Source organism: Urocitellus parryii, chromosome X (genome assembly GCF_045843805.1).
Source record: "Urocitellus parryii isolate mUroPar1 chromosome X, mUroPar1.hap1, whole genome shotgun sequence".
NCBI lineage: Eukaryota > Metazoa > Chordata > Mammalia > Rodentia > Sciuridae > Urocitellus > Urocitellus parryii.
In genome coordinates, this window is record NC_135547.1 from 80,487,096 (window position 1) to 80,513,928 (window position 26,833).

A 26,833-nucleotide genomic window follows, 5' to 3' on the forward strand; every position below is an offset into this window, starting at 1 on the left:
GAGTGCATACGGCTATAATAAAACAAAAACCCTATGCAATCTGGTTAAAGTTTGTCTTTTAAAACACATGACATTCCCTATCTGCTTTCAGATTTGCAACATGTAGCCTCCTACTTTCTAATCCTTTTCTATTATGGTATATATGTAAAGCAATAATACTTACATAGCATGCCAGAGAAAAAAAGGAAGAGGCTACTCACTTCTGGCAGTAATTCAATTGTTCAGACCCCACCTGTACTTGCAAGTGATGAAGAAATTATCAACATACTTTTACATAAACTACTTACAGCATAAGACAATATACACTGGGTGATTGTTTCTTCCTCGTAACAATAAGTTATAAGAAAAATTTCAACAAATTATATTTAAATCATCCCCAGGATATATATGCTGTCTCCAACTAGAACTTAAAATATATATGTGTATATGTGTGTGTATGTGAGTGAGTGTGTGTGTGTGTGTATGTGTATATATATATATATATATTTTTAGGGCTGGGTTCGATTCTCAGTACCACATAAAAATAAATAAATAAAATGAAGATATTGTGCCCAACTACAACTAAAAACTAAATAAATATTAAAAAATATTTTAGGGGCTGGGGTTGTGGCTCAGCAGTAGAGCACTCCCCTTGCACGTGCAAGGCCCTGGGTTCGATCCTCAGCACCTCATAAAAATAATAAATAAATAAATAATAAAGTTTTCAAATAAATAAATGAGATTTAAAAAACATTTTAAAAAGATGAGGGACTTGAGAACTATATATAAGTGGAAAGGCAGATTGAGGAAACAAGGGAGGATATTACAGGAGCTTCCTATTATCTGAAATTAAACTATTCCTTTACTATTATAAAAATATTCTTAAATCTGATTGGAAGATGAACACTGACAGTAAATTGCCCTTATGTGATAGCAAGAGAGAACAAAAAGGAGGGGAATTTTATAGTTTAATTTTGTTGAATCCCCTGATTTCTTGGGGAATCCAGGATTTGTGGTTAGGCTGCCACCTGTCTATTCTATGGAGGTACTGAAGAGAGAAATGTTTACCAAAGAATCACCAACGTGGCTCAGCTGCAGATCTGAGACAACTATTGGATCATAGGATCATTCAGTTGAACCCCTTGTCTCTTTTTTCCTCACAGATAATTAACTGCTTTGTTCCAAAGCTCCCAAAGGCCAGATATTCAGAGCCATTACACTATGCTCTCTTCAGATGTTTGATATTTCAAATATTCTGATATTTGGTCCCACTTTCAAAGATCCTAAACACACAATCAGGCTGCAATAGGAGAATACAGAGGATCAATGCCAATCTTTCAACACATATACATGGTTAAAGACAACATAAGACATAGGAGATTTTGATCTAAGACTTTCACTTTCATACACAAGACAGAAAAGACCAAAAAAAAAAAAAAGTGGCACATGCCGTACATAATATAGGGGAAACTGAAAGTAGACAGTAATTACAGATTATGAAGAATTAGAAAGGAAAAACACTAAATGATTAAGGTTAGTTTTACTATATAAATAAAATTAATTACAATCATTCTTCATTATCTGAAATACTTCCAGTTAATCCTATATGGTTAAGTGAAAATAACATGGGGACTTTAATATTAGACATATTTTGGTCTGAATCCCAGATATACTACTCATTTATAAAACTAAAGATATCAACTACATTTCAAGGCTGCTCAAGAACAGTTAGCTAACAAATAGTTAAAATAACATAGTGTATGTATGTGTATGTAAATGAATATTAATTTTTCTTTTTTTCCTTTTATTCCAAATTCCAAAAAGAACAAATTGGCTTTCTCATAATTGAAGATTCATCAGATATATGTTATATGTATGTAACTATTCTAGACTTTAATAAACTGAGAAAAGAAATTCCTTTAAATCAAGTAGAAACAATAATAATAGACTGAAAAAAGCACTAATAACTTGACATTTTCTAAATCAATGTGCCATTATTCATTAGACTCACTATCTTCCAGCTTTAAAGAAACTGAAGGGTTGTTTCCTGCTTCATCCATATTTCCTTCACCACCTCCTCGAGATCTTGAATTCCAAACTTTGATCACTTCAACATCATTGTCACTGCCACTTCCACTTGAGCTACTGTCTTTTTTCCCCTTCTTCCCCTTTGTTTTCTTCTTTCTAAAAAAAGAAAGAAAGAAGAATGTTAGGAAAGCCAAGCAAAGATAAAAAAGCCAATTATCATAGGACAGTTAGCAAGTAGGGGTTTTAAATGATCAACTCAGGGCACAAAAGGTACTCAACTTACTTTGTATAATCATCGGAGCTTAAACTCATGGAAGTTTCGTCAGAATCTGATGCTATAAATTCATCCATACTATCTTCATCAAAATATCCCTAGAGAAAACAAATGACAAGTTTGAGTAGGTTATTTAAATGTATACTAGAAATTATAATCATGCTTCATTTCAGTTGAAGATAAGTTCATTGACCTCAGATAAAGAAGAACTGAGGAACTAACACAGATGGGAAGAGAGAAAGGAGACTCAACAGATAAGAAAGACTATGCAATGGAGGTCTTAGACTGAATCATGGAGAAGAATGAGAATATAAATAGAAACACAGATGAAATCCATACAATGTCTGTTGTTAATAGTATTGGAGCAAAGTTAAATTCTTATTTTTATTCATTTCACTATGGTTATGCAAGAAGTTAATATTAGGAAAATCTGAATCAAAGGAATAGGGGGACTCTGAAATATTTTTGGAACTTTTCTATATATAAGACTATTTCAAAATAAAAGGTTTTAAATATGAACTCAATAAAACAACATTTAACATTCCTTCTTAATCACAATCATTCAAGGATGTAGAAATAAAGTAGAAATTTTAAAAAGCTCAATGAAATAGAAAATTGCCTTGAATATACACTAAGTCAAAAATTGACCATTTTTCGAGGGTTATTCTACTTCAAAAAGATTCCTTTTAAACAATTTTAGGTATCTGATTTACCTTATTTTCTTTGCTGATGTAGTCCAGCTGCAAACACCAAGGATGAGTCCAGATTCTACTTAACATTTGAAAATCTTGGAAAAGTTTTGCACCTGCCTTTCCTCTTCCACCTTCATTACTATTACCTACACCTAATCAAAAGAAAAAAAAAAGAGTTTAAGATGCAAGAATTCTTTATTTTAACCAAGGTATTTCCAGATTAGAGGAATTATTTGTGATATGGACCCTTTGGAAGTGTGTAAAAGATTATCCATCTTGTTTTTTAGAAATACATTCTTTACCACAAAAAAATAAATAAAATTGTGAAAGAAACCCACTGTACAGAAACTATCAAGGAGAAATTTGTGACACAGAAATATGTGATTTAAAGTAATAATGCATTAGAGGGCTGTGGAAATAATTCAGTGGTGGAGCACTTCCTCAGCATGTACCAGGCTCCAGGTTTGAAAACAAACAAACAACAAAGAAAACACATTAAGAAACAAAATAAATGTAACAGCAGGCAAAATAAGGACCTGAAATTTTAAAGTACTGATGAATTTAAAAGATCTAGAGATATCAATAACAACATTATATAAAAAATACTTTGGGTTTACGATTAATACTAGCATATTTTGTTGCCTTTAATCATAACTGAAAAAAAAGCTGCCATTTTAGACAGACATTTAAAAAAAACATACATTGTCTTTTTTTATATGAGTTCTTAAAGCCCCCTAGATTCTCTATTCATGGGCTCTAGATTAAAAACTTCCATTTTAGATCAAGCCTTGCTCCATATACATAGTCCTGTAGCAACTTTCTCCAAGTATGCTTGTTCAAAAAAATGTACTTCTAAAAATTGTAAATATTGGTTTTATTCTGTCCAGCATAATACCATTGAAGTATCTTTAAATAAAAGCAAAATGAAAAGGGAATGAAAACACATTACATTATTATGGTAAAATTATCAAGGTAGCAAAAGGCAAGACAAAAATTAAAAGGATAAAAACAACATTTAAGTAATAACATATTTTCCTATTCATAGTTTTTTGGAATTACGGTGCTAGGGATTGAATCCAAGGCCTTGCACACATTAAGCACATAACCTCATTCCCACTATCCAGTTTTAAACCATATTAGTTCACCAGTAATTAGCAAGTATTAGGAGAGAAAATTTAGTAACAAAAATGAAAATAAAAAACTTAACATAAATCTGTACTTATTATTTTGCCAGTCAGATGTATTTCCATTATGTGTAACAGAAATCATTACTGTGAAAACAAAGTATTTAATTTCTTGGAATACAACTGCTTACAACATTTTATTATAATTGTTTTTATTTCTCTAAGGTCAGTCATATACTGTTTCATTCCTTATTTATGTCTTTTCTATTACTTTGTAAATATAGCTAAAGTCTTATCAACTATGTTAATCCTTTCAAAGAACCTACTTTTGGTTTCAGTGATTTTCTTTGTTGGTTTTCTAATCTTAGTATTTGTTATTTCCTCCTTTCACTTAATTGGTGTTTAGTTTGCTCTTATTTTACTTTTTCAAATGGAAAGTTAGATTATAAAGTTCTTTCTTCTTTTTGAACATAAGGATTTGTTACTATATATTTCCCTCTAAGAATTGCTTTAACTGCACCCTATATTCTGATACCTAGGTGCTTTCATTTGCATTGATGTCTAAATATTTTTTTTATTTCCTTAGTGATTTCTTCTTTGAACCATGGGTTGGTTAGAAGTGAGTTATCTAAACAGATTGGTGAATTTTTAAACTTTCATTTAATTACTGTTTTTAATTTTATTCTAATGTGGTCAAAGAAAATACTTAGGTAATAAGAAGAATGTTAAAGAAGTTTGTAACAATAACCATCTAAATTTAAAAAGTAAAAATAAATACACACATATGTATATATAATATATATACACACATATATATACATATATACAAATATATACACATATACATATATATACATATATATGTATATATTATACAAATGTGTATACACACATTATATATAGAGAGATAGATATAGATACACACACACACACACACACACACACACACACATACATAAACGACCTAACTTTATACCTTAAGTATCTTGAAATAAATCAAACAGAGATTAGGTAAACTATAGAAAAAAATATCAGAAAAGCCAGAAGTTTTTTTTTTTTTTTTAATAAAATTCAAACACTTAGCTAGATGAAGAAAAACAGAGAGAAGACTTAAATAAATAAAATCAGAAATTACACCTGATGCCTTGGAAATAAAAAAAAGATCATGAAGGACATATATAAACAATTATATACAAAAAACTGAAAAGCCTCAAAAAATGGATAAGTTTCTAAAAACATACAACACTCCAAAAATTAATCAAGGTAAAAAGAAAGCAAAAACAGAACAATTATAAACAGATTGAAGGAGTAATAAAATTTTCTTAATAAAGAAGACTTTCAAGACTGAACCTACCAAAAATTCAAGGAATCAATCAATAGAAATTCATTTTAAACTCTTACCAAAAATTACCAAAAATACAGTTAGAAGGAATACTTTCAAACTCTTTTTACGAGGCCACTATTACCCTGATACCAAAGCCAAACATGTATTATTACAGACAAATATTACTTGGGAACATAGATGTTAAAATCCTTAATAAAATACCAACAAACCTAACTCAACAATATGGCAACATGATGATACACCATGACAACTATGATTTATTCCCAGGATCACAGGCAGAACTAACATATGTAAAACAACCAATGTGATATACACATTAACAAAAAGAAAGAGCAACTCAGTGTAGAGTGCTTGCTTGGCATATGTGAAAAAACTATCTTAATCATCTAAATAACAAATAGTATTTAACAGTATTCAATATTCTTTCATGACAAAAAAATCTCTCAACAAAATAGGTATACAAGGAAATTTCCTCAGTATCACGTCAATGGAGAAAATGGAAATGCTTTTACTCTGAGATGAAATATAAGGCAAGGATATATATGCTGGCTGCCAATATTTTGCACAGTACTAGAAGAACTAGCAAGAGCATCCAAATTAGAAAAGCAGAAGTAATAGGAAAACTATATATATACATGCAAAACAATGAAACAGGTATGAATATCTTACACTACAAAACAAAACTTTTGATATTGGCCTTGGCAAAGATTTTATGGATAGCTTACTAAAAGCACAAAAACATAGAAGTAAACATAAACAAGTAGTACCACATTGAACTACAAAGTACTTGTACAGCAAAGAAAGCAATGAAGAAAATAATAAGAAAATGGATGGAAAGAAAATATTTGCAAACCATGTATCAAAGAAGGTTACTATAAAAATATATCTGTAGCAAAAAATGAATAATGTATGTTATTCTATATTTTTTCTGATACAACTACTTTAAGTTATGAATGTTCATCTGAGTAATGTTTCATCCTGAGAGACTGATATTTTAAGCTTTTATTTTGAGTTCAAAACACTTTTTATCTACTTTTCTTGTGCTTTTTTCCTTGACCTCAGAGATACTTAGAAGTGCACCTCTGAATTCTGAAATAGTTGATGTGAGGGTGGGGTCCTATATATCTTAGAGTGACTGATTCCTAATGTAATAAATCATGCAGGAAACACTCTGCATGATTTGAAATTTTTAAAAAAGTACTGGACATTTTTTATATTGATTATATTGGTTACATACATCTCAAAATTGATCAAATTTCATACTTTAAATATGTGCATTTTATTGTACTTCAAATTTACCTCAATAAAGGTATGGGGAAAATGAATAATCTAATTTAAAAATGAGCAAAGAACCTGAATAAACAGTTCTCCAATTAAGACACAAAAATAGCAAACAAGTATATAAAAAGGTGCTCATCATCACGAATTCTTAAAAAAATGCATATCAAAGCCTCGATGAGGGCTGGGGTTGTAGCTCAGTGGTAGAGCACTCGCCTCACATGTGTGAGGCACTGGGTTCAATTCTCAGCACCATATATAAATAAATGAATAAAATAAAGCCCATCAACAACTAAATTTTTTAAAAGCCTCAATGAGCTTCACACAGTGAAACACATGGGAGTCTGAAACAGACTGCAAGTTTAAGGACAGCCTCAGAAATTTAGCAAAATTCTAAGCAATTTAGTTTGACCCCATCTCAAAATAAAAAACAAAAAGGACCGGGGATGTGGCTCGGTGGTAAAGCAACTCTGAGTTCAATCACTAGTAACTACAAATAAACAAACATAAAAGGAAAGAAAAAGAATAAAATAATAAAGGCTAGGGATATAGGTCAGTGGTAGGGCAACCCAGTGTACTGCAGAGAGAAAAAGTGGAGATCTATCAAATGATCTTTTGGAGAAATGGTTTACAGAGTAAGAAAGCTTGATAAATATCAAAAGAAAAAGAAGGCTGAGCATTTTGGTGAACAATGCAAGCCCACCTACTCAAACAGGATAAGACAGGTTCGAGGCCAGCCTCAGCAATTTAGCCAAACACTGTCTCAAGTTAAAATTAAAAGGTAAATGGATGGAATTGGAGAACATCATGCTAAGCAAAGTAAGTCAATCCCCCCAAACCAAAGGCTGATTGTTCTCTCTGATAAGTGGATGCTGATCCCTAACATGGGGGGGGGGGAGTCATAAGAAAAATGGAGGAACTTTGATTAGGCAAAGGAGAGGAAGAATAGGGAGGGTGCACGGGGTGGGGGGGGGGAGAGGAAAGATGGTGGAATGAGATAGACACTATTACCCTAGGTACATGTATGGCTGCACATATGGTGTGACACTATATCATGTACAACCATAGTAATGTAAAGTTGTGCAACAATTGTGTACAATGAAATCAAATGCACTCTGCTGTCGTATATGTCTAATTTAAATAAATAAATAAATTTTAAGAAAGGGGGCTTGGGTCTCTCTTCACATTCTTGATTGTTTCCTTTGCCATAAAGAAGTTTTTACTTCGATATCATCCCACTTAATGATTATTAAATTTATTTCTTGCATTTTACAATCTTATTGAGGAAGTTGGTTCTTAAACTGATATGATGGAGAATTGGGCCGACATTTTCTTCTAGTAGGCACAGTGTCTCTGGTCTAATGCCTAGGTCCTTCATCCACATAGAGTTGAGTTTTGTGCATGGTGAGACATAGGGGTTCAATTTCATTCTATTACATATGGATTTCCAGTTTTCTTAGCACCATTTGTTGAAGATGCTATCTTTTCCCCAATATATATTTATGATAACTCTGTCTAGTATGAGATAACTGTAGGAATGTGGGTTTCTTTTTGTATTTTCTATTATGTTCCACTGGTCTTCATGTCTATATTGGAGACAATACCATGCCATTTTTGTTACTATAGCTCTGTAGTATAATTTAAGATCTGATAATGAGATGCCTCCTACTTCACTTTTCTCACTAAGGAGTGCTTTGGCTATTCTGAGACTCTTATCTTTCCAAATAAATTTCATTACTGCTCTTTCTATTTCTATGAAGAACATCACTGGGATTTTAACAGGAATTGCATTGAATCTGTATAGAACTTTTGGTATTGACATTTTGATAATATTAATTCTGCCTATCAAAGAACAAGGGAGACCTTTCCATGTTCATTACACTACACTGAGACTCCATTTGATGCCAGTCATAATGGCAACCATCAACAATACAAGTAACAATAAATATTGGTTAGGACGTGGGGGGAAAGGTACACTCAACACTGCGGGTGAGACTGCAAATGGGTGCAACCACTATGGAAAGCATTATGGATATTCCTCAGAAAACTAGGAATGGAACCACCATTTGACCCAGTTATCCCAAAGGTCTTAAAAGCAGCATACTACAGTGATGCGGCCACATCAATGCTTATAGCAGTTCAATTAACAATAACAAAACTATGGAGCCAACTTAGGTGCCCTTCAACAGATGAATGGAAAAGAAAATGTGGTATATACACAATGAAATATTACTCAGCCATAAAGAAGAAGTTATGGCATTTGCCAATAAATAGATAGAACTGGAGGCTATCATGCTCAAGTGAAATAAGCCAATCCCCAAAAAACAAAGATTGAATGTTCTCTCAGATATGCAGGTGATAACACAAAATGGGGGATGTAGAGAATAGAAGTTCGGTGAATTAGACAAAGGTGGAGGAGGAATGGGAACGAAAAAGATAGTAGAAAGAATCAGACATATAACTTTTATATGTATGTTCACATATGAATACGTGACCAGTGAAACTTCACATCTTGTACAACCACAAAAATGGGATCCTAATTAGAATTAGTTATACCCCATGTATGTGATATGTGTCAAAAACACTGTCATGTTTACCTTTTTTTAAAAAAAATGGTCTTGGGATGAACTACCTGAGGTGTAGCTTGAGGAAAGGAAGGGAGGGAAGGGAAGGGAAGGGAAGAAAGGGGAGAGAAGGGAAGGGAGGGAGGGAGGGAGGGAAGGGAAGAAAGGGTAGAGAAGGGAAGGGAAAGGAGGGAGGGAGGGAGGGAGGGAGGGAGGGAGGGAGGAGGGAGCAAGCCAGAATAGTGGTATACACCATTCACAGAACTAACTCAGTTGGTAGGATTGTTTCTTAAACAGAGAGAGAGAGAGAGACAAGAAAGAAATGAAAACAGAAAAAAAAGGGGGACGGAGCAAAATTTGAAGAGAGAATTCAACACACATAATATCTTTGCATACTAGATATGTGTACTTTTTTTGTTTTTTGTACTGGGCACTGAACCCATTAACCTATATCCCTAGTCCTTTTTATTTTGAAACAGGCTCTCGATAAGTTGCTGAGACTGGCCTTGGACCGACCATCATCTTCCTAAAGCTTTCTAAGTCACTGGGAGAACAAATGTGCACGACTACAGTGCACCTGGCCTTGATACATATGTTTTTATACTACACAGAATTATGCATTATTTTATAACCATTAATACATGATACATTGTATAGATTCCTATTAAGGCATTATGGTACATACATTATTATATTTAACGTATCTTACTTCATGGCATTAGATTAAATTGATGTATCATAATCTAAACTATCCCCAGCCAGGTGCCATAGTGCATGCCTGTAATACTAGTGGCTTGGGAGTCTGAGGCAGGAGGATCCTGAGCTCAAAGCCAGCCTTAGCAAAAGCGAGGCAGTAAGCAAACAACTCAGTGAGACCCTGTCTCTGAATAAAATATAAAATAGGGCTGGCGATTTGGCTCAGTGGTTGAGTGCCCAAGAGTTCAATCCCTGGTACCCAAATAAATAAATAAACAGACCCCAAAAGTTGAGATTTTCCGTTAATTTCCAATTTTCATTATTATAAATAATGACAAAAATAAAAAAGAGTTAATATTAAATAAAAAGATGGATTTGTAAAATTTGAGTCATTCAAAAATATTTTCCTAGTGTTTTTTAATGCTCCTTAAGAGTTAATTATAGATAATCCATAAACAAAATTAAAAACATTCCTACATAAGCTAATGAAGAGAAGAAGAGAGAGAACTCAAATTACTAACATACGGGATGAAAAAGGCAATATCACAACAGACGCTACAGAAATACAGAAGACAATTAGAAATTATTTTAAAAATCTATATTCCAATAAAATAGAAGATAGTGAAGACATCAATAAATTTCTAAAGTCATATGATTTGCCCAGACTGAGTCAGGAGGATACAAACAATTTAAACAGACCAATTTCAATGGATGAAATAGAAGAAGCAATCAAAAGACTACCAACCAAGAAAAGCCCAGGACCGGATGGGTATACAGCGGAGTTTTACAAAACCTTTAAAGAAGAATTAATACCAATATTTTTCAAGTTATTTCAGGAAATAGAAAAAAGAGGGAGCTCTGCCAAATTCATTCTATGAGGCCAACATCACCCTGATTCCGAAACCAGACAAAGACACTTCAAAGAAAGAAAACTACAGACCAATATCTCTGATGAACCTAGATGCAAAAATCCTCAATAAAATTCTGGCGAATCGGATACAAGGGCACATCAAAAAAAAAATTGTGCACCATGATCAAGTAGGATTCATCCCTGGGATGCAAGGATGGATCAATATACGGAAATCAATAAATGTTATTCACCACATCAATAAACTTAAAGAAAAGAACCATATGATCATCTCGATAGACGCAGAAAAAACATTCGATAAAGTACAGCATCCCTTTATGTTCAAAACATTAGAAAAACTAGGGATAACAGGAACTTTCCTCGACACTGTAAAAGCTATCTATGCTAAGCCTCAGGCTAGCATCATTCTGAATGGAGAAAAATTGAAGGCATTCCCTCTAAAATCTGGAACAAGACAGGGATGCCCTCTATCACCACTTCTATTCAATATAGTTCTCGAAACACTGGCCAGAGCAATTAGACAGACGAAAGAAATTAAAGCCATAAAAATAGGAAAAGAAGAACTTAAATTATCACTATTTGCGGTTCACATGATTCTATACCTAGAAGACCCAAAAGGGTCTACAAAAAAACTACTAGAACTAATAAATGAATTCAGCAAATGGCAGGATATAAAATCAACACGCACAAATCAAAGGCATTTCTGTATATCAGCGAAAAAACTTCTGAAACAGAAATGAGGAAAAACACTACATTCACAATATCCTCAAAAAAAATAAAATACTTGGGAATCAACCTAACAAAAGAGGTGAAAGATTTATACAATGAAAACTACAGAACCCTAAAAAGAGAAGTAGAAGATGATCTTAGAAGATGGAAAAATATACCCTGTTCATGGATAGGCAGAACTAACATCATCAAAATGGCAATATTACCAAAAGCTCTCTATAGGTTTAATGCAATGCCAATCAAAATCCCAAAGGCATTTCTTGTAGAAACAGATAAAGCAATCATGAAATTCATATGGAAAAATAAAAGACCCAGAATAGCAAAAGCAATTCTAAGCAGGAAGTGTGAATCAGGCGGTATAGCAATACCAGATTTCAAACTATATTACAGAGCAATAGTAACAAAAACAGCATGGTACTGGTACCAAAACAGGCGGGTGGACCAATGGTACAGAATAGAGGACACAGAGACTAATCCACAAAGCTACAACTATCTTATATTTGATAAAGGAGCTAAAAGCATGCAATGGAGGAAGGATAGCATCTTCAACAAATGGTGCTGGGAAAACTGGAAATCCATATGCAACAAAATGAAACTGAATCCCCTCCTCTCGCCATGCACAAAAGTTGACTCAAAGTGGATCAAGGAGCTTGATATCAAATCAGAGACTCTGCGTCTGATAGAAGAAAAAGTTGGCTCCGATCTACATATTGTGGGGTCAGGCTCCAAATTCCTTAATAGGACACCCACAGCACAAGAGTTAATAACAAGAATCAACAAATGGGACTTACTTAAACTGAAAAGTTTTTTCTCAGCAAGAGAAACAATAAGAGAGGTAAATAGGGAGCCTAGATCATGGGAACAAATTTTTACTCCTCAAACTTCAGATAGAGCCCTAATATCCAGAGTATACAAAGAACTCAAAAAATTAGACAATAAGACAACAAATAACCCAATCAACAAATGGGCCAAGGACCTGAACAGACACTTCTCAGAGGAGGACATACAATCAATCAACAAGTACATGAAAAAATGCTCACCATCTCTAGCAGTCAGAGAAATGCAAATCAAAACCACCCTAAGATACCATCTCACTCCAGTAAGATTGGCAGCCATTATGAAGTCAAATAACAACAAGTGCTGGTGAGGATGTGGGGAAAAGGGTACTCTTGTACATTGCTGGTGGGACTGCAAACTGGTGAGGCCAATTTGGAAAGCAGTATGGAGATTCCTGGGAAAGCTGGGAATGGAACCACCATTTGACCCAGCTATTGCCCTTCTCGGACTATTCCCTGAAGACCTTAAAAGAGCGCACTACAGGGATACTGCCACATCGATGTTCATAGCAGCACAATTCACAATTGCTAGACTGTAGAACCAACCCAGATGGCCTTCAATAGATGAATGGATAAAAAAAAATGTGGCATTTATACACCATGGAGTATTATTCAGCACTAAAATATGACAAAATCATGGAATTTGCAGGGAAATGGATGGCACTAGAGCAGATTATGCTTAGTGAAGCTAGCCAATCCCTAAAAAACAAATACCAAATGTCTTCTTTGATATAATGAGAGCAACTAAGAATAGAGCAAGGAGGAAGAGCAGGAAGAAAAGATTAACATTAAACAGAGACATAAGGTGGGAGGGAAAGGGAGAGAAAAGGGAAATTGCATGGAAACGGAGGGAGACCCTCATTGCTATACAAAATTACATATAAGAGGTTGTGAGGGGAATGGGAAAATAAACAAGGAGAGAAATGAATTACAGTAGATGGGGTAGAGAGTGAAGATGGAAGGGGAGGGGAGGGAGGATAGTAGAGGATAGGAAAGGTAGCAGAATACAACAGTCACTAATATGGCATTATGTAAAAATGTGGATGTGTAACCGATGTGATTCTGCAATCTGTATTTGGGGTAAAAATGGGAGTTCATAACCCACTTGAGTCTAATGTATGAAATATGATATGTCAAGAGCTTTGTAATGTTTTGAACAACCAATAAAAAAAGAAAAAAAAAGAACATATACACTTTAAAAAATTGGAAAGCAGGACACCTAATAAAAATACCATTTCCATTTTGTGGTTTATGACACAATCGCTACTCTTATTCTCACATTTGTACATTTCAATATTTCATACACATTCCACAATGAACACATATTTCTGCAAGGAGGGGGAAAAGGTTTAAAAATCTGATATAAGCATTCTTGAATATAAATTTCTGTACACATTATTAGACACCTCCTTTGGATAAAGGCTTAAAACTGAAAATAATTATGATATACCTTACCTAGTTAAAGACAAATTAATATAAGCATTAAAGAGCCCAATTCACTATATCCTTAACAATACTCGATATCATTTTATCTTATCAGTTTAGTGGTGTCTGGTGTTCAATGACTCTAATGGCATGACTACTTTTGATAATTATTATACATTCTTCCTCAACCTTGAATTATGTTATCACAAAGTCAATTATGATATTTTCAAATGTAAGATTTAAATTAACATATAATTCCAGGTACTTGAGAGGCTCAGGCAGGAAGACTGCAAGTCTGTGGCTGGTATGAGCAACTATCAAGACCCTGTCTAAAAATAAAAACTAAAAAATGGGCTGGGGATATAGCTCACTGATGAAGCACCTCTGAGATTCACCCCCAGTACTGCTATGTATAGTATTAATTTTATATATTTAATAACTTAGTTTTCCTGATTATATAAACACCTATTTAGATTACTCATATTCTGCAATTTTTCTAGAGATGTAAAACAAATAAAATAAAGAATTAACAATATTTCTATCACATAAAGGAAAGAATCTCAGTTAATGTTTTGGTATCATTTCTCCATGATTCCTTTGGCTACTTAACACTCACTCATTTAAGTCTTAGCTCTCATCTGAAATGTAACTACCTAATAATCAAGTAAACACTTTATAGCAATGATTATCAAATGGTTATCAGAAGTGTTTATCAAAATCATCTGTAGGGTTACAAAAATGCCAATGAACAGGCCCCAGTCCAAATACATAGAATCAACCTCTAAAAATCAGAACTTAGACTCGGGCATTTTTAGACACAAAAGCTATAACTGAGTTCTGTTTGGGGATATTATTATTTGATATGAAATAAAAAATTACCATTTTAATAATTATAAATTCACAAATGATTGATATGAAGCATAATCAAAATGCTCTACAAGCATAATCACCCTCCATTTCTAGAATTGTATCATTCCTAACAAACTGTGCATCCTCTTAAAATAACTCTTCATTCCCTTCTTCCCTCAGCCCTTGGTAATCACCATTATAATTTCTGCCTGTATGTGTCTGACTATTGTAGGTACCAGTAACCAGAATTATACAAGTATTACAATTATGTCTGATTTATTTCACTATATATTAATGTCTTCAAGGTTCATCCATGTTATAGAATGAGTCAGAATTATCCAACCTTTTGAAACCTAAATAATATTCCATTGTATATCTATACCACATTTTTAAATGCATTCATCTGTCAGTCTACACTGGGGTTGATTGTACATTTTTTTTTTTTTGAGAATTTTTTAATATTTATTTTTTTTTTAGTTCTTGGCGGACACAACATCTTTGTTGGTATGTGGTGCTGAGGATCGAACCCGGGCCGCACGCATGCCAGGCGAGCGCGCTACCGCTGAGCCACATCCCCAGCCCTACATTTTTGTTTTATTTTTCTTATTATTTAGGTACTAGGGATTGAACATACAGGCACATTAACACTGACCTACATTGCCAGAATTGTTTATTTTTTATTTCAGACACAATTTCACCAAGTTGCTGAAGGTCTCACTCTGTTTCTAAGGTTGGGCTTGAAATTGAGATCCTCCTACCCCTGCCACCAAAGTTGCTGGGATTACAGGTATTTGCCACTGTGCTCATCACCTTTTGGGTAATTATTTATAACACTGCTACAAATTTTGGGGTTCAATTATTTGAGTTCTTCCTTTCAATTCTTTTGGGAATATTACAAATAGAATTGCTAGATATTCTGGATCACTTTTGAAAAATGCCACACTGTTTTTCTCTATTGGCTATAACATCTGACATTCCTACCAGAAATATATAAGGTTTCCACTATATCCACACCATAAGCAGTATTTCTTAGATTGCCTTTTCTTTTTTTGATAATGCCCATCCTAATGAACACAAAACAGTGTCTCACTGTGGTTTTGATTCTCGTCCCTAATAACTAGTGATGATGACCATCTTTTCATGTGCTTACTGGACATTTATATATATCTTCTTTGAAGAAATATCAATTTGGGTCCCATTTTTGATATAGGTGGTTTGTTTCTTTGTTGCTGAATTAAAAGAATTCTTCATATATTCTGGATATCAATCCCTATTCAGAAAAAATGACAAAAAATGATTTGAATATATTTCCTCCAATTCTGTGGGCTATCTTTCAATGTACTACTTTTTTTTTTTTGTACCAGGGATTGAACCCAGTGGTGCTTAACAACTGGGCCTCATCCCCAGCCTATTTATGTTTTTTCATTTTAAGACAGAGTCTCACTACTTTGCTCAGGGCCTCACTGAGTTGCTGAGGCTGGCTCTGCACTTGTGATCCTCTTGTCTTAGCTTCCTCAGTCACTGAGATTATAGGTGTGCACAACATGACCAACCATGTGCTCCATTTTTGCATCACTATAAAACTCAAGACAGTATATGGATTATAATATTGATTTAAGTTTAAACTCAGACTAATAATTAGTTATTAAAAAGACCACATATTCATATGCTTATAAAACCTAATTGTTTACTGAATGCATACAATTATATGTTACTAAGAACTTCTGAAACCTTTTAATAAAAGGCAGCCTATGGAATTACACTGAAAAAAAGGAGGGTTGGGGATGAAACTCATTGGTGAAGCACTTCCTTAGAATGTTTGAGGCCTTGGGTTCAATCCTAAGTACCACCCTTTCCCCCCAATAAAGAAAAGGGGAATCATTATCAGGGTAATGCAAATCAAAATCACAATGATTACAGATTTGTGTGACTACAGAAAGATTACAACTTCAAAGCTAGGTGTCAGTGTTTTAGTGACATCCTAAGCAACTGTCTCAAAATAGAAAATAAAAAGAGGTGGGGATGTAGCTCAGAGATAGAGTGTCCCCTAGATTAAATGATCAGTACAAAAAAATCATAATGAGTTATTTCTCATTCCTGATAGGATAGATATAATCAAAAAGAAAAAAGGTAACAAATTCTAACAAAGATGTGGAGAAGTGGAAACTATTATAAACTGATGGTGGCAATGTAAATTAATCATTGTGGAAAACAGTATAGGGTTGCTCAAAAATTGAAAATGAAACCATCATATTATCCAGCAATCAAACTTATAGGTATACATCCAAAAGAAAAAGGACACCACTATGTTGAAAGGATACCTGTACTGCCATGTTTAATGCAGCACAATGCACAACAGCCAAGAAATGGAAACAAGTGTTACTCACTTAATGAATTAATAATGTAAATGGTACATATACACAATGGAATACCTCTCAGCCATAAAAAGGATGTACTGCTCTCATTAGGACTGGAGGTCATTATGTTAAGTGAAATATGGAGGCACATCATGTAACATAGGTGATTCTAAAAATGTTGATCTCATAGAAATTAAGAGTAGAATGTTGTTTAAAAGAGGCTGGGGAAAGTAGACAAGAATAGAGATGGGGACAGATTGGCCAATGGATACTAGGTTACAGTCAGGAGAAGTAAGTTTGAAGAGATAAATATTAACTCTTACTTGAACATTAGACAATGTATACATGTATTAAAACATCACATGGTATTCCATGAATATGTATAATTTTTAACAATTTAAAAATTACTGTAAAAAAAGAGGAACTAAGGAAAATTAAGGGGATTTTTTTATTTTCTCAAAATTCACTCCCAGTGTCTTCCTTCTTTTTGCAGTGTATTAAATGTACTATAACTCATTCCTAATAAAACTAAAATAAAAAACAATGCACAATCTAAAAATTCTATTATGGAACAAAAGAATTTTTAAAATACATAACAAAAGATAATTTACAAAACATTTTCAATGCACAGATAAAATTCCAAGAAAAATACCCCAATGACTTATAGTGAGAATCAAGACAGAATACTCATTAATATAACCCATTTGGATTTTTCTTGGGGAGCAAGGCAGTACAGGAGACTGAACCAAATGGTGCTTTACCTCTGACCTCCATACTGAGCATTTTTATATTTCATTTTAAGACACAATCTTATTAAGTTGCTGCAGCTCTCCTCAATCTTACCTAGTCGTGTATCAGCCTCTGGAGTAGCTAGATTACAGGTATGTGCACATCCCACACTTGCCTTCCATTTGGCCTTTGTGCATGTTTTCAAAAGGAGGCTAATTAACACACATTATTGGACTTTAACAAAAGTGTCACACAATGAAAACCAATACCTTGTATCTAGATTCATGAATCAGAAAATCATTTAAGAATAATGCATTCAGAGTATAAAACCTTTAGCAATTAGTGCTTCAAATATTTCTATCAATTAATAGTGATCAGAATATAGCTCCCTAAACTCTTTTAAATACTGTATTGTTCACAAAATGATATTTTAATATCTGTATCTGAGGTATTAATTCCAATTTTTAAAAATAGTTGAATCCTGAGTTGAGGATATAGCTTAGTTGGTAGACTGCTTGCATCACATGCACAGTGTCCTGGATTCAATCTCCAGCACCACAAAACTAAATAAATAAATAATAGAGAATAAATAAAAAGAATTTCCATTACTTTAAAATATAGATGAATGTCTAATATTTAAAAACACACAAAGGTATTACTTTACTTAAAATAAAACAACATGCATAAAAGGAAAAATACTATATAAATTAGAAAAGTTAGTATCCTTTCTGGACACTCTTCCTTTTCTTAAACTACAGTGTAATTCACTCATTGGGATACTTATATTTGGTTACTTCATTGCATCTACAATTTTTATTGTTCAAAATAGAATAGTACAATAAATCTAACAGTTACCAATAGTCAAATGAAAATGTGTGCCCTATAAAAACTGAAATTTTCCTTCCACGATCAAAAGTTGTTTTAAAAGATAGCAGTTCTATAAAATATTAATATCCAATTACTATTCTCCTTAAAACAGAAAGTTGCTATGTTAGATGTGTTGGCATACACCTATAATCCCACGAACTCAGAGGCTGAGGCAGGGGGATCAATAATTCAAAGCCAGGGGCTGGGTAGTGGCTCAGGTGTAGAGCACTTGCCTAACACATGTGATGCACTGGATTCGATCGTCAGCACCACATAAAAAAGTGAACAAATAAAGTTAAACTTTTTTCTAAAAATCCAAGGCCAGCTTGGGCAACATACTAAGCTCCTGCCTCAATATTAAACAAATAAATAAATGGGCTGACAATATAGCTCAGTGGTAAAGCACCCTGGATTCAATCCCCAATTGAACCAAGATAAAATAATCAAATAATCCCCTCAAATATTACACAAAGGGTAGCACTTTAGTATCATAAAGTATAATTTTAATTAATGTGCGAGCACTTCCATCCTCCTCTGGTTTTTTAATCAATCATTGCATCCACAATGGGCTCAAGGGCATTTTCTGTTTTTTGAAACATTTACTTTATTAGTTTTAGGTGGACACAATATCTTTAATTTGTTTTATGCTATGCTAAGGATCGAACCCAGTGCCTCATGCATGCTAGGTGAGTACTCTACCACTGAGCCACAACCCCAGGCCCCTCAAGGGCATTTTCTAAACGACAATCTCTAATGAAACTTGGCATATCATGTGGGGAAAGAACCCAAGTAAGTGACCAAAAAATAAGAAATCTCTCCCCTCAGAGCCACAGACTAGGTTTTGTTATGTGAACTACTTCAGGCATAAAGAAATGGACACACACACACACACACACACACACTAAAAAGTATATAGATAGATAGATAGACAGACAGAAAGATAGAAATGCATTGTTTTCTAAAAACAATGCAAAGAATAACAAACTAAAAGTTCTTCTTAATGAGAAAAACAACTTCAGCTAACATTTCAGTGTAGATAAGCAGCTGTAATTTTGACACAACATGGAAATCATTCTAAATGCCTATCTTGCTTTCTGCCCTTTTTTTACCTTCAACTTTTATTAATTTCATAACTAAGAAACAATCTCATGGATTTCATTTACATGCCTTTTAACATTAATGCAATTGGAATACGTTTTAAAATATTCCAGAATGTGTGTCTTCTATTCTGGATTTATTCCATATTCATAATTCTTCTGAAATAGCTTCTTACAAATGAAGAGCATTCATTAGGGATACATGCCATATACATTTTTTTTATTCATTTGTTCTTAGAGATTAATGACAGCATTAGTGATTTCTTTTAAATTAGAGTTATTGTGCTTTTAAGGACATCCATTCAAATGCAAAACTGGAAAGGAATTGACAAGGAAAAATTCTTCAGAAAAAGTATGTCTTTATACAGAAGATGAAAACAATAAGTATATTGGTTACCTGTTAAGTGATCTAAGTAGTATTGATAAAGCTTGCACTGAATAGGAGTCATTCTCACAGCTAACACATATTCATGTTTTGGAGGCAAAAACTTTGTTAATGCTGTATAATCTTTCCTCTGTAATTAAAAAGAAAGATAATGATAATTAGTTAATCTAAAAACAGGACAAAAATGAACTGCTTTAAAAATTCTTGTTTTGATTACAACTAAAAGACACACATAATTAAACACCAAACATAAAAATTTGAAAACCATATTTGTACTTGCTAAAATCACACAATGATCCATGTATTATTATAGTAATAATTTCATATGATAATATAGTATGCTCATAAAAAGATACTGCACTATATCAGTCACATTTTTAATTTAAGTAGTCATTTGACAAAATGACCACTTAAATCAATGTAAGTTCTCAGGACAGTCTCCTCCAAGAATAATGGGGTGGGGGGGGGAAATGGTGGGGGAAGTAGTAAGTTGTGGTAACAAAATGACTTGCTTTAATCACATTCTAATACCAATAAATCAAACTGTAGTACGGTCTGAGTTATACTATTGGTAAGATATACATTTGTGCCAAATAACACATAAGCTGAGTAAAAATGTTTGCCCAGTTGAGAAAATAAGACATGCACACACACTTTGGGAAATATTTTATCATATGTATAAGGAAAAAAACAGAACACTAATATGCTAAAAAAGAAAAGAGACAAATCAGAAAAATGATACCTGGGTAGTAGCAGCAGTACAGATAAAGAAAACATAGGGGCTGGGGTTGTATCTCAGTGGTAGAGCACTTGCCTAACACGTATAAGGCACTGGGTTCAATCCTCAGTACCAGAAAAAAAGAAATAAACAAAATAAAGGCATTGGGTCCATCTACAACTAAAAAAATATTTTAAAAAACAGTACTTATACTAGTTTGTGTAACCAACCAAACCTAATAGCATGACTTTGCCTTATATGATGGCAGTATATGAAGCCTGAGGGATAGATAGCATTTCTAATGTGATGGTTCTTTGTAGCTACCATTAAAATTTAATATCTGAAAAGAAGGTACAGATCTTGAAATCCATTAATAGTTACCTCGGTCTCTACATACTTATCTATTCATGAATGTAAATTAACCAAAGGTTCTGTATATATAAACACTGTTAGCCTGTTTAGGCTATTGCCTGTATGTGAAAGTAATAAAACTATTTCTCAAGGATTACACATCTCACTGGGCGTTGAGGTACACATGTGTAATCCCAGCAACTATGGAGGCTGAGAAAGGAGGACTACAAGTTCAAGGCCAGCATCAGCAATTTAGTGAGGCCCTAAGCCGCTTAACTTAGCAAGACTCGGTCTTAATAAAAAAAGGGGGCTGGGGGCTCAGGAAATAGCTCAGTGGCAAAGTACACCTGGTTTCAGTTCCAAGTACCCCCCAAAAAAGTCTCCTTTCTTAATTCATACTGACCTCTCCTAATACTATTCCAAATAAGTGAGGTTCTGAACACTATTACTATAGAATGAAGGTAAGATTAGAAATTTCTTATTAATAATAGCTTGTGCTTTTAAGGAACTAGTTGTCTAAAGGATAAAAAATTCAAAATACCACTATTGTTCACTACCCCCTCCACCCATCTAAACATTAATATAATACAATATGAGATTTTAAACTTCACAAATGAATTGCTAATTGTCTGCTAAAATTCTCAATTAAATGTCTTAAAAGTTCAATGATGTAGCAACTTTTGAAGACAAGGCCGAGATATATAAATTTAAAACCATATGCTGAATGGGGAAAAGAAAAACAAAGTTTAAACTCAGAAAATGTTTTGGGATTACAATAAAAAAGTGACAATATTTCATTCTTATGGAACATGTCTGTACCTGAACACATCCAGCTAACATCTCGTAGAGAATGTGAGCACGTTTTTTCATCACTCTGACATCTACCATGGTAGAATCTGCACACTGACCATTTTGAATTGGATTTATAAATCTATTCCTGAACTCCTTAATGGATCCAAGCAAATTTTCCTTGATAAAGTTAACCATGCAATGATCTAAAAGAGAAGACATTAATTCAATAACATTAATGAACCTTTAACTCAGAAAAATTCCCCCAATGAATTGCTGACTTCAAAACCACATATCAATCAAAATGAAGATAAAAAGAATATCCAACTAAGTGTAGAATAAACATTGGTTACTAGTCTGAAATACAACTAGATTACTTAAAACAGGTGAGAAACTGAAATAAAAATTATCCTTAAATACTAGACAGGAATTTTTTTGAAAAATGACTTTTAAGAGACACAATGTATAAATCACATGGTCTACAACACCAAAAATGATTTTAATATGATTCAACTATCCTGTGAAACAAACATAGATATGAATAAAAATAATAAAAGGAGATAATAAGCTACCATACAAAAGATTATATTAAAAAACCCCATTACCATTAGTCATTAAAATGGCTGTCAATTGTCCAATACTACAATGTGAAGTAGCATTTTATAAATAGGATGAAATAATAGAAAAGGGAAATTAACAGAGATAACCCTAAAACAAAGATAAAATAAAGCCTAAAGTTAAACAACAATCAGAAACTCAATTAATAAAATAGAAAAGAAGTTATTGTAAAAATCTGTGGAGTAATGCAGCAAAGAAAGTCAAATATGAGAAAATGTGGGAGGGTATAATGGAAAACTCAATTTGTTATTTGCTAAATGATTTCACCTTCCTTCTTTAGTGTCACCACATAAGAAAATGAAGAAACTTCACAAGAACACTCTTCCTTGAATTTACTCATCTATCCTCAGCATCAAACTATTCTGCAATAGATTTAGCATGGTTTTTCATCTCCAATGCCCCCTTTCTAAGATGTTAATATTGGGCATTTCCTTTTATTTAACAATACCTCCCCTAAAACTGAGTAAGTATCTTTACAATATTTCCTGAGTAAAGAAAGGTGCCTTTGTAAATTTTAAAGTATTTCAGACTCATAATATTTTATATTTTTATTTCCATATTTTTATCTGCACAATAACAAGGACATATCTTTTGATGGTAGTTCACCAGTCATTTATAAAGCACTTGGAAAATATGGTATTCTTTCACAATAGACTAGGATGGACATACATGGATCATAATCAGGAACTACACCGAACAGAGAAAAGGCTAATTGCAGAAGTTGCAAAAATACACTTGAGGCAAACCAATACTCTACAGCATAATTGCAGAAATAAACTCACACTCAATTAGGTTATTTTGAAGCGGTGTTCCTGTTAAAATAATCCTCCTCCTTGATCGTATAGAATTCATAGCTTTTGAAACAGCAGATGCTTCATTTTTTAGAATATGGCCTTCATCACAAACAACAAAGTCAGGGCCTATAAAAAATGTATAAAAAATGCTTAATATAATGAAACTAGAAATGTGATGCACATAAGCAAATTTAATCCTCTTAGAGCACTGTTCTTGCAGGAAGATAATAAAACATTAGGAGTATAATTATGTTTATCTGCTGCTGTATTTGGTTAATATGGCAATAATTAGTATTAATTATATCCCACCAGAAGAAAATTAAAGTAGTATTATAAATGGTACTTAAGGTCCACTAAATGAGTATACAAATTTGGACAAAAATAAAATGTCAACCATTTTAAAACAGAAAAGAAAAGCACCAGGAGACAAAACATGCCTCAAAAAGACTTGGAGTATTCAATAAAGCAAATATCTTTTAGTTTCTGAAGATAGTATTTTGGCATTAGCATATTAGGTTAAACTTACTGGCTAAGGCTAATAGCAATCTAGATATACATATAAAGTGAAATTACAAAAGTTACCTTATAAGAAAGAATATAATAAATTGAAAGAAGTCAGTCAATATTTCTAAATTATTCTTAATAACTAGGACTCACTGTTGGGAGAAATTGAACTAGAAAAGTATCATTAAACTGGTTGTTATGTGGGTATGGGTGGAGAGAATACCGCCTTTCTTCTGTAAAAGATCTCCCAATTGAGAGTGACTCAGAAGTAACACTATGATCTTTTAAAAAAACAAAACTTTTTTTTGTCTACTGAAGTATCCTACCTACACAATTTACTTGCTGGTTGACATTCACACATATATTACTTAAATACTGCTCTTAGTAATACCAGCTGTCAAACTTCATCTGTTACACATTAGAGAAAATTCGTCTTCTACATGACTTTAAGAAGTCACTGCTGGGCTGGGGCTGGGGCTCAGCAGTAGCACACTTGCCTAGCATTTGTGAGGTACTGGGTTCGATTCTCAGCACCACATATAACTATATGAACAACTAAAAACTTTTTAAAAATTAAAAAAAAAGAAGTACTAACTTCTGAGCTGGGGTTGTGGTTCAGTGGTAGAGAGCTTGCCTAGCATGTGTAAGGCCCTGGTTTGATTCTCAGCACAACATATAAATGAACAAAATAAAAGTCCATTGACAACTTAAAAACAAACAAACAAAAAAAAAAAGAGAAGTAACTCTTCATAACAAAAGTTGAAAAATAGAATTGTTAGTCAAGAGTGATCGGTATCTTCTGAAAGTCCCAAATCTTGATGCAAAAAAACCCAGGAAGACTCACTAAGAATTTTCGCCACTTGGCATGTACTATAATAAATAATTCTAATGTCAGTTCTGATCTTACATATACTACTCTACATTTTGAATGGATAAAGTTTCCCTAGAATTCAATATTGTGCCCTGAACCCATTTGATTTGTTGCTTATTCTAATGTTTCAAAACATTAACTGGAATCATTCTATCTTTGTTTTCTTACCTCTGTGCCCTTTGATCCACTTAGCTCTTGTTGTCCCTTTTGCATTACCTACTACTGCCTTGAATCCCATCATTTTCTTGTTTTGATCTTGCTTTTTATTTTTCTATTCAATCTTTTCTTTTTCTCATTTGCCCAATTTTTTCTACTCCCCGCTTCAGTCCCTATAGAAATTAATAGTAATCTGACTAATAGTTAAATTCTCCACCTATTCCAGAACCTGACAATTTAATTTTATACCTACAGAGAACAGTTTCCACAAATTTGGGGTTTTTTCCCCTAAGGTTTATTAGTATGTGGCTTTGTTCTAAAGTGATAGTAGTAAATAGGGCTTATTGTCTCTCAAAGTGGTATGATACTGGGTATAGCAAAGAACACATGGTGAATGAGAATATCTACACCTGAATATTCACCCCATGGGGGGAGGCACTTAAAAGAAAGCTCACTAGGGCTGGGAATGTGGCTCAGGTGGTAGCGTGCTCGTCTGGCATGTGTGCGGCCCGGGTTCGATCCTCAGCACCACATACCAACAAAGATGTTGTGTCTGCCGAGAACTAAAAAATAAATATTAAAAATTCTCTCTCTCTCTCCTCTCACTCTCTCTCTCAAAAAAAAAAAAAAAGAAAAAAAAAGAAAGCTCACTAAATCTTCCCTTGCATAAAAGTAGAAGCAATAGGGGCTGGAGTTGTGGCTCAATGGTAGAGCACTTGCCTAGCATGTGTGAGGCACTGGGTTCGATTCTCAGCAATGCATATAAATAAATTTTTTAAAAAAACAAAGGTACATTGACAACTAAGAAATATTTTTTTTTTAATTAGAAGGAATAATCATCACAGCAGATGAGCAGACATACAAACATCAAGGGAACAAATTACCCCAAACAGCTCACAACACTTTACCAACTGATCCCACTGAGACCATAGTGGAGGAAATGTTAGAGAAAGAATTTAGAAAATTCATATCTAAAATTTTCAATGAGCCAAAAAAAAATGTAAGGAATGAACTCAGAGAAAATACAGGAAGTGAAAGATCATTTTAACAATGACAAAGAGAATCTGAATAAGAAAACACAGAAACCCTAGAAATGGCAGACCTAATAAATTAAAAATTCATTTGAAAGTATCATCAATAGATTAGAACACTTTAAAGACAGATTTTGAAACTCTGATACAATCTTGAAAGTAAGTCATCAATAAAGAAAAGATGCTAAGAGATATCACAAGAATATTTTTAAAATCAGGAGTACGTTTAAGAAACCAAATTGAAGAATCACTGGTGTAGGCAATGGCACTGAAATATAAACTAATGAAATATATAACCTTTTCAATCAAATAATATCAGAAAAATTCCAAATTTTAGGAATGAGATAGAAATCTAAATAAAAGAAGCATCTATAACCCCAACTAAGCAAGATCAAAGAAGATCCTCTCTATGACACATCATTAAAATGCTTAATATACAGAATGAAGATAGAACTTTCAAAGCTGCAAGAGAAAAGTGGTGGGTCACATTTAGAGTTTAAGCGAACTAGGGTGTCCATTGGTTTCTGAACCTAGATCCTAAAGGCTAGGAGGGCTTGAAATAATACATACCAAGCCTTGAAACATAACAAACAAATACCAACCAAGATTTGCCAAAGCTGTCCTTCACACAAGAAGATGAAATGAAACCTTCCAGAGTAAGAAGAAACAAAAGACTTCATAACTACTTAGCCAGCACCACATAACATACTCAATAAAATACTACATGTGGAAGAAATGAAAAATAAAGCCAGCATCCCACTAGAATAGTCACAAAAAGGAAAATCAATTATCCATTAAAATTTAGAAATAAATCAAAATAACAGGAAATAAAAATCATATTCTATAACACTAAAAGCCAATGATCTAAATCTCTCTAAT

The 26,833-nt window shown here is 33.3% G+C and overlaps 1 protein-coding gene across 6 annotated transcripts in view; it reads right to left on the minus strand.

Moving 5' to 3' along the window:
• Nucleotides 1-26,833, minus strand: part of Atrx (ATRX chromatin remodeler) — a 217,620-nt gene that overhangs the window by 59,722 nt on the left and 131,065 nt on the right. For all 6 annotated transcript variants that reach the window (XM_026405589.2, XM_026405587.2, XM_077794035.1 and 3 more), the window contains 6 exons: nt 23,381-23,518; nt 22,011-22,186; nt 20,135-20,252; nt 2,995-3,125; nt 2,291-2,379; nt 1,991-2,163 (listed from right to left, as the gene is read on the minus strand). In XM_026405589.2, coding sequence (XP_026261374.1) covers nt 1,991-2,163; nt 2,291-2,379; nt 2,995-3,125; nt 20,135-20,252; nt 22,011-22,186; nt 23,381-23,518 — 825 coding nt within the window. The remainder of the gene's footprint in view (nt 1-1,990; nt 2,164-2,290; nt 2,380-2,994; nt 3,126-20,134; nt 20,253-22,010; nt 22,187-23,380; nt 23,519-26,833) is intronic.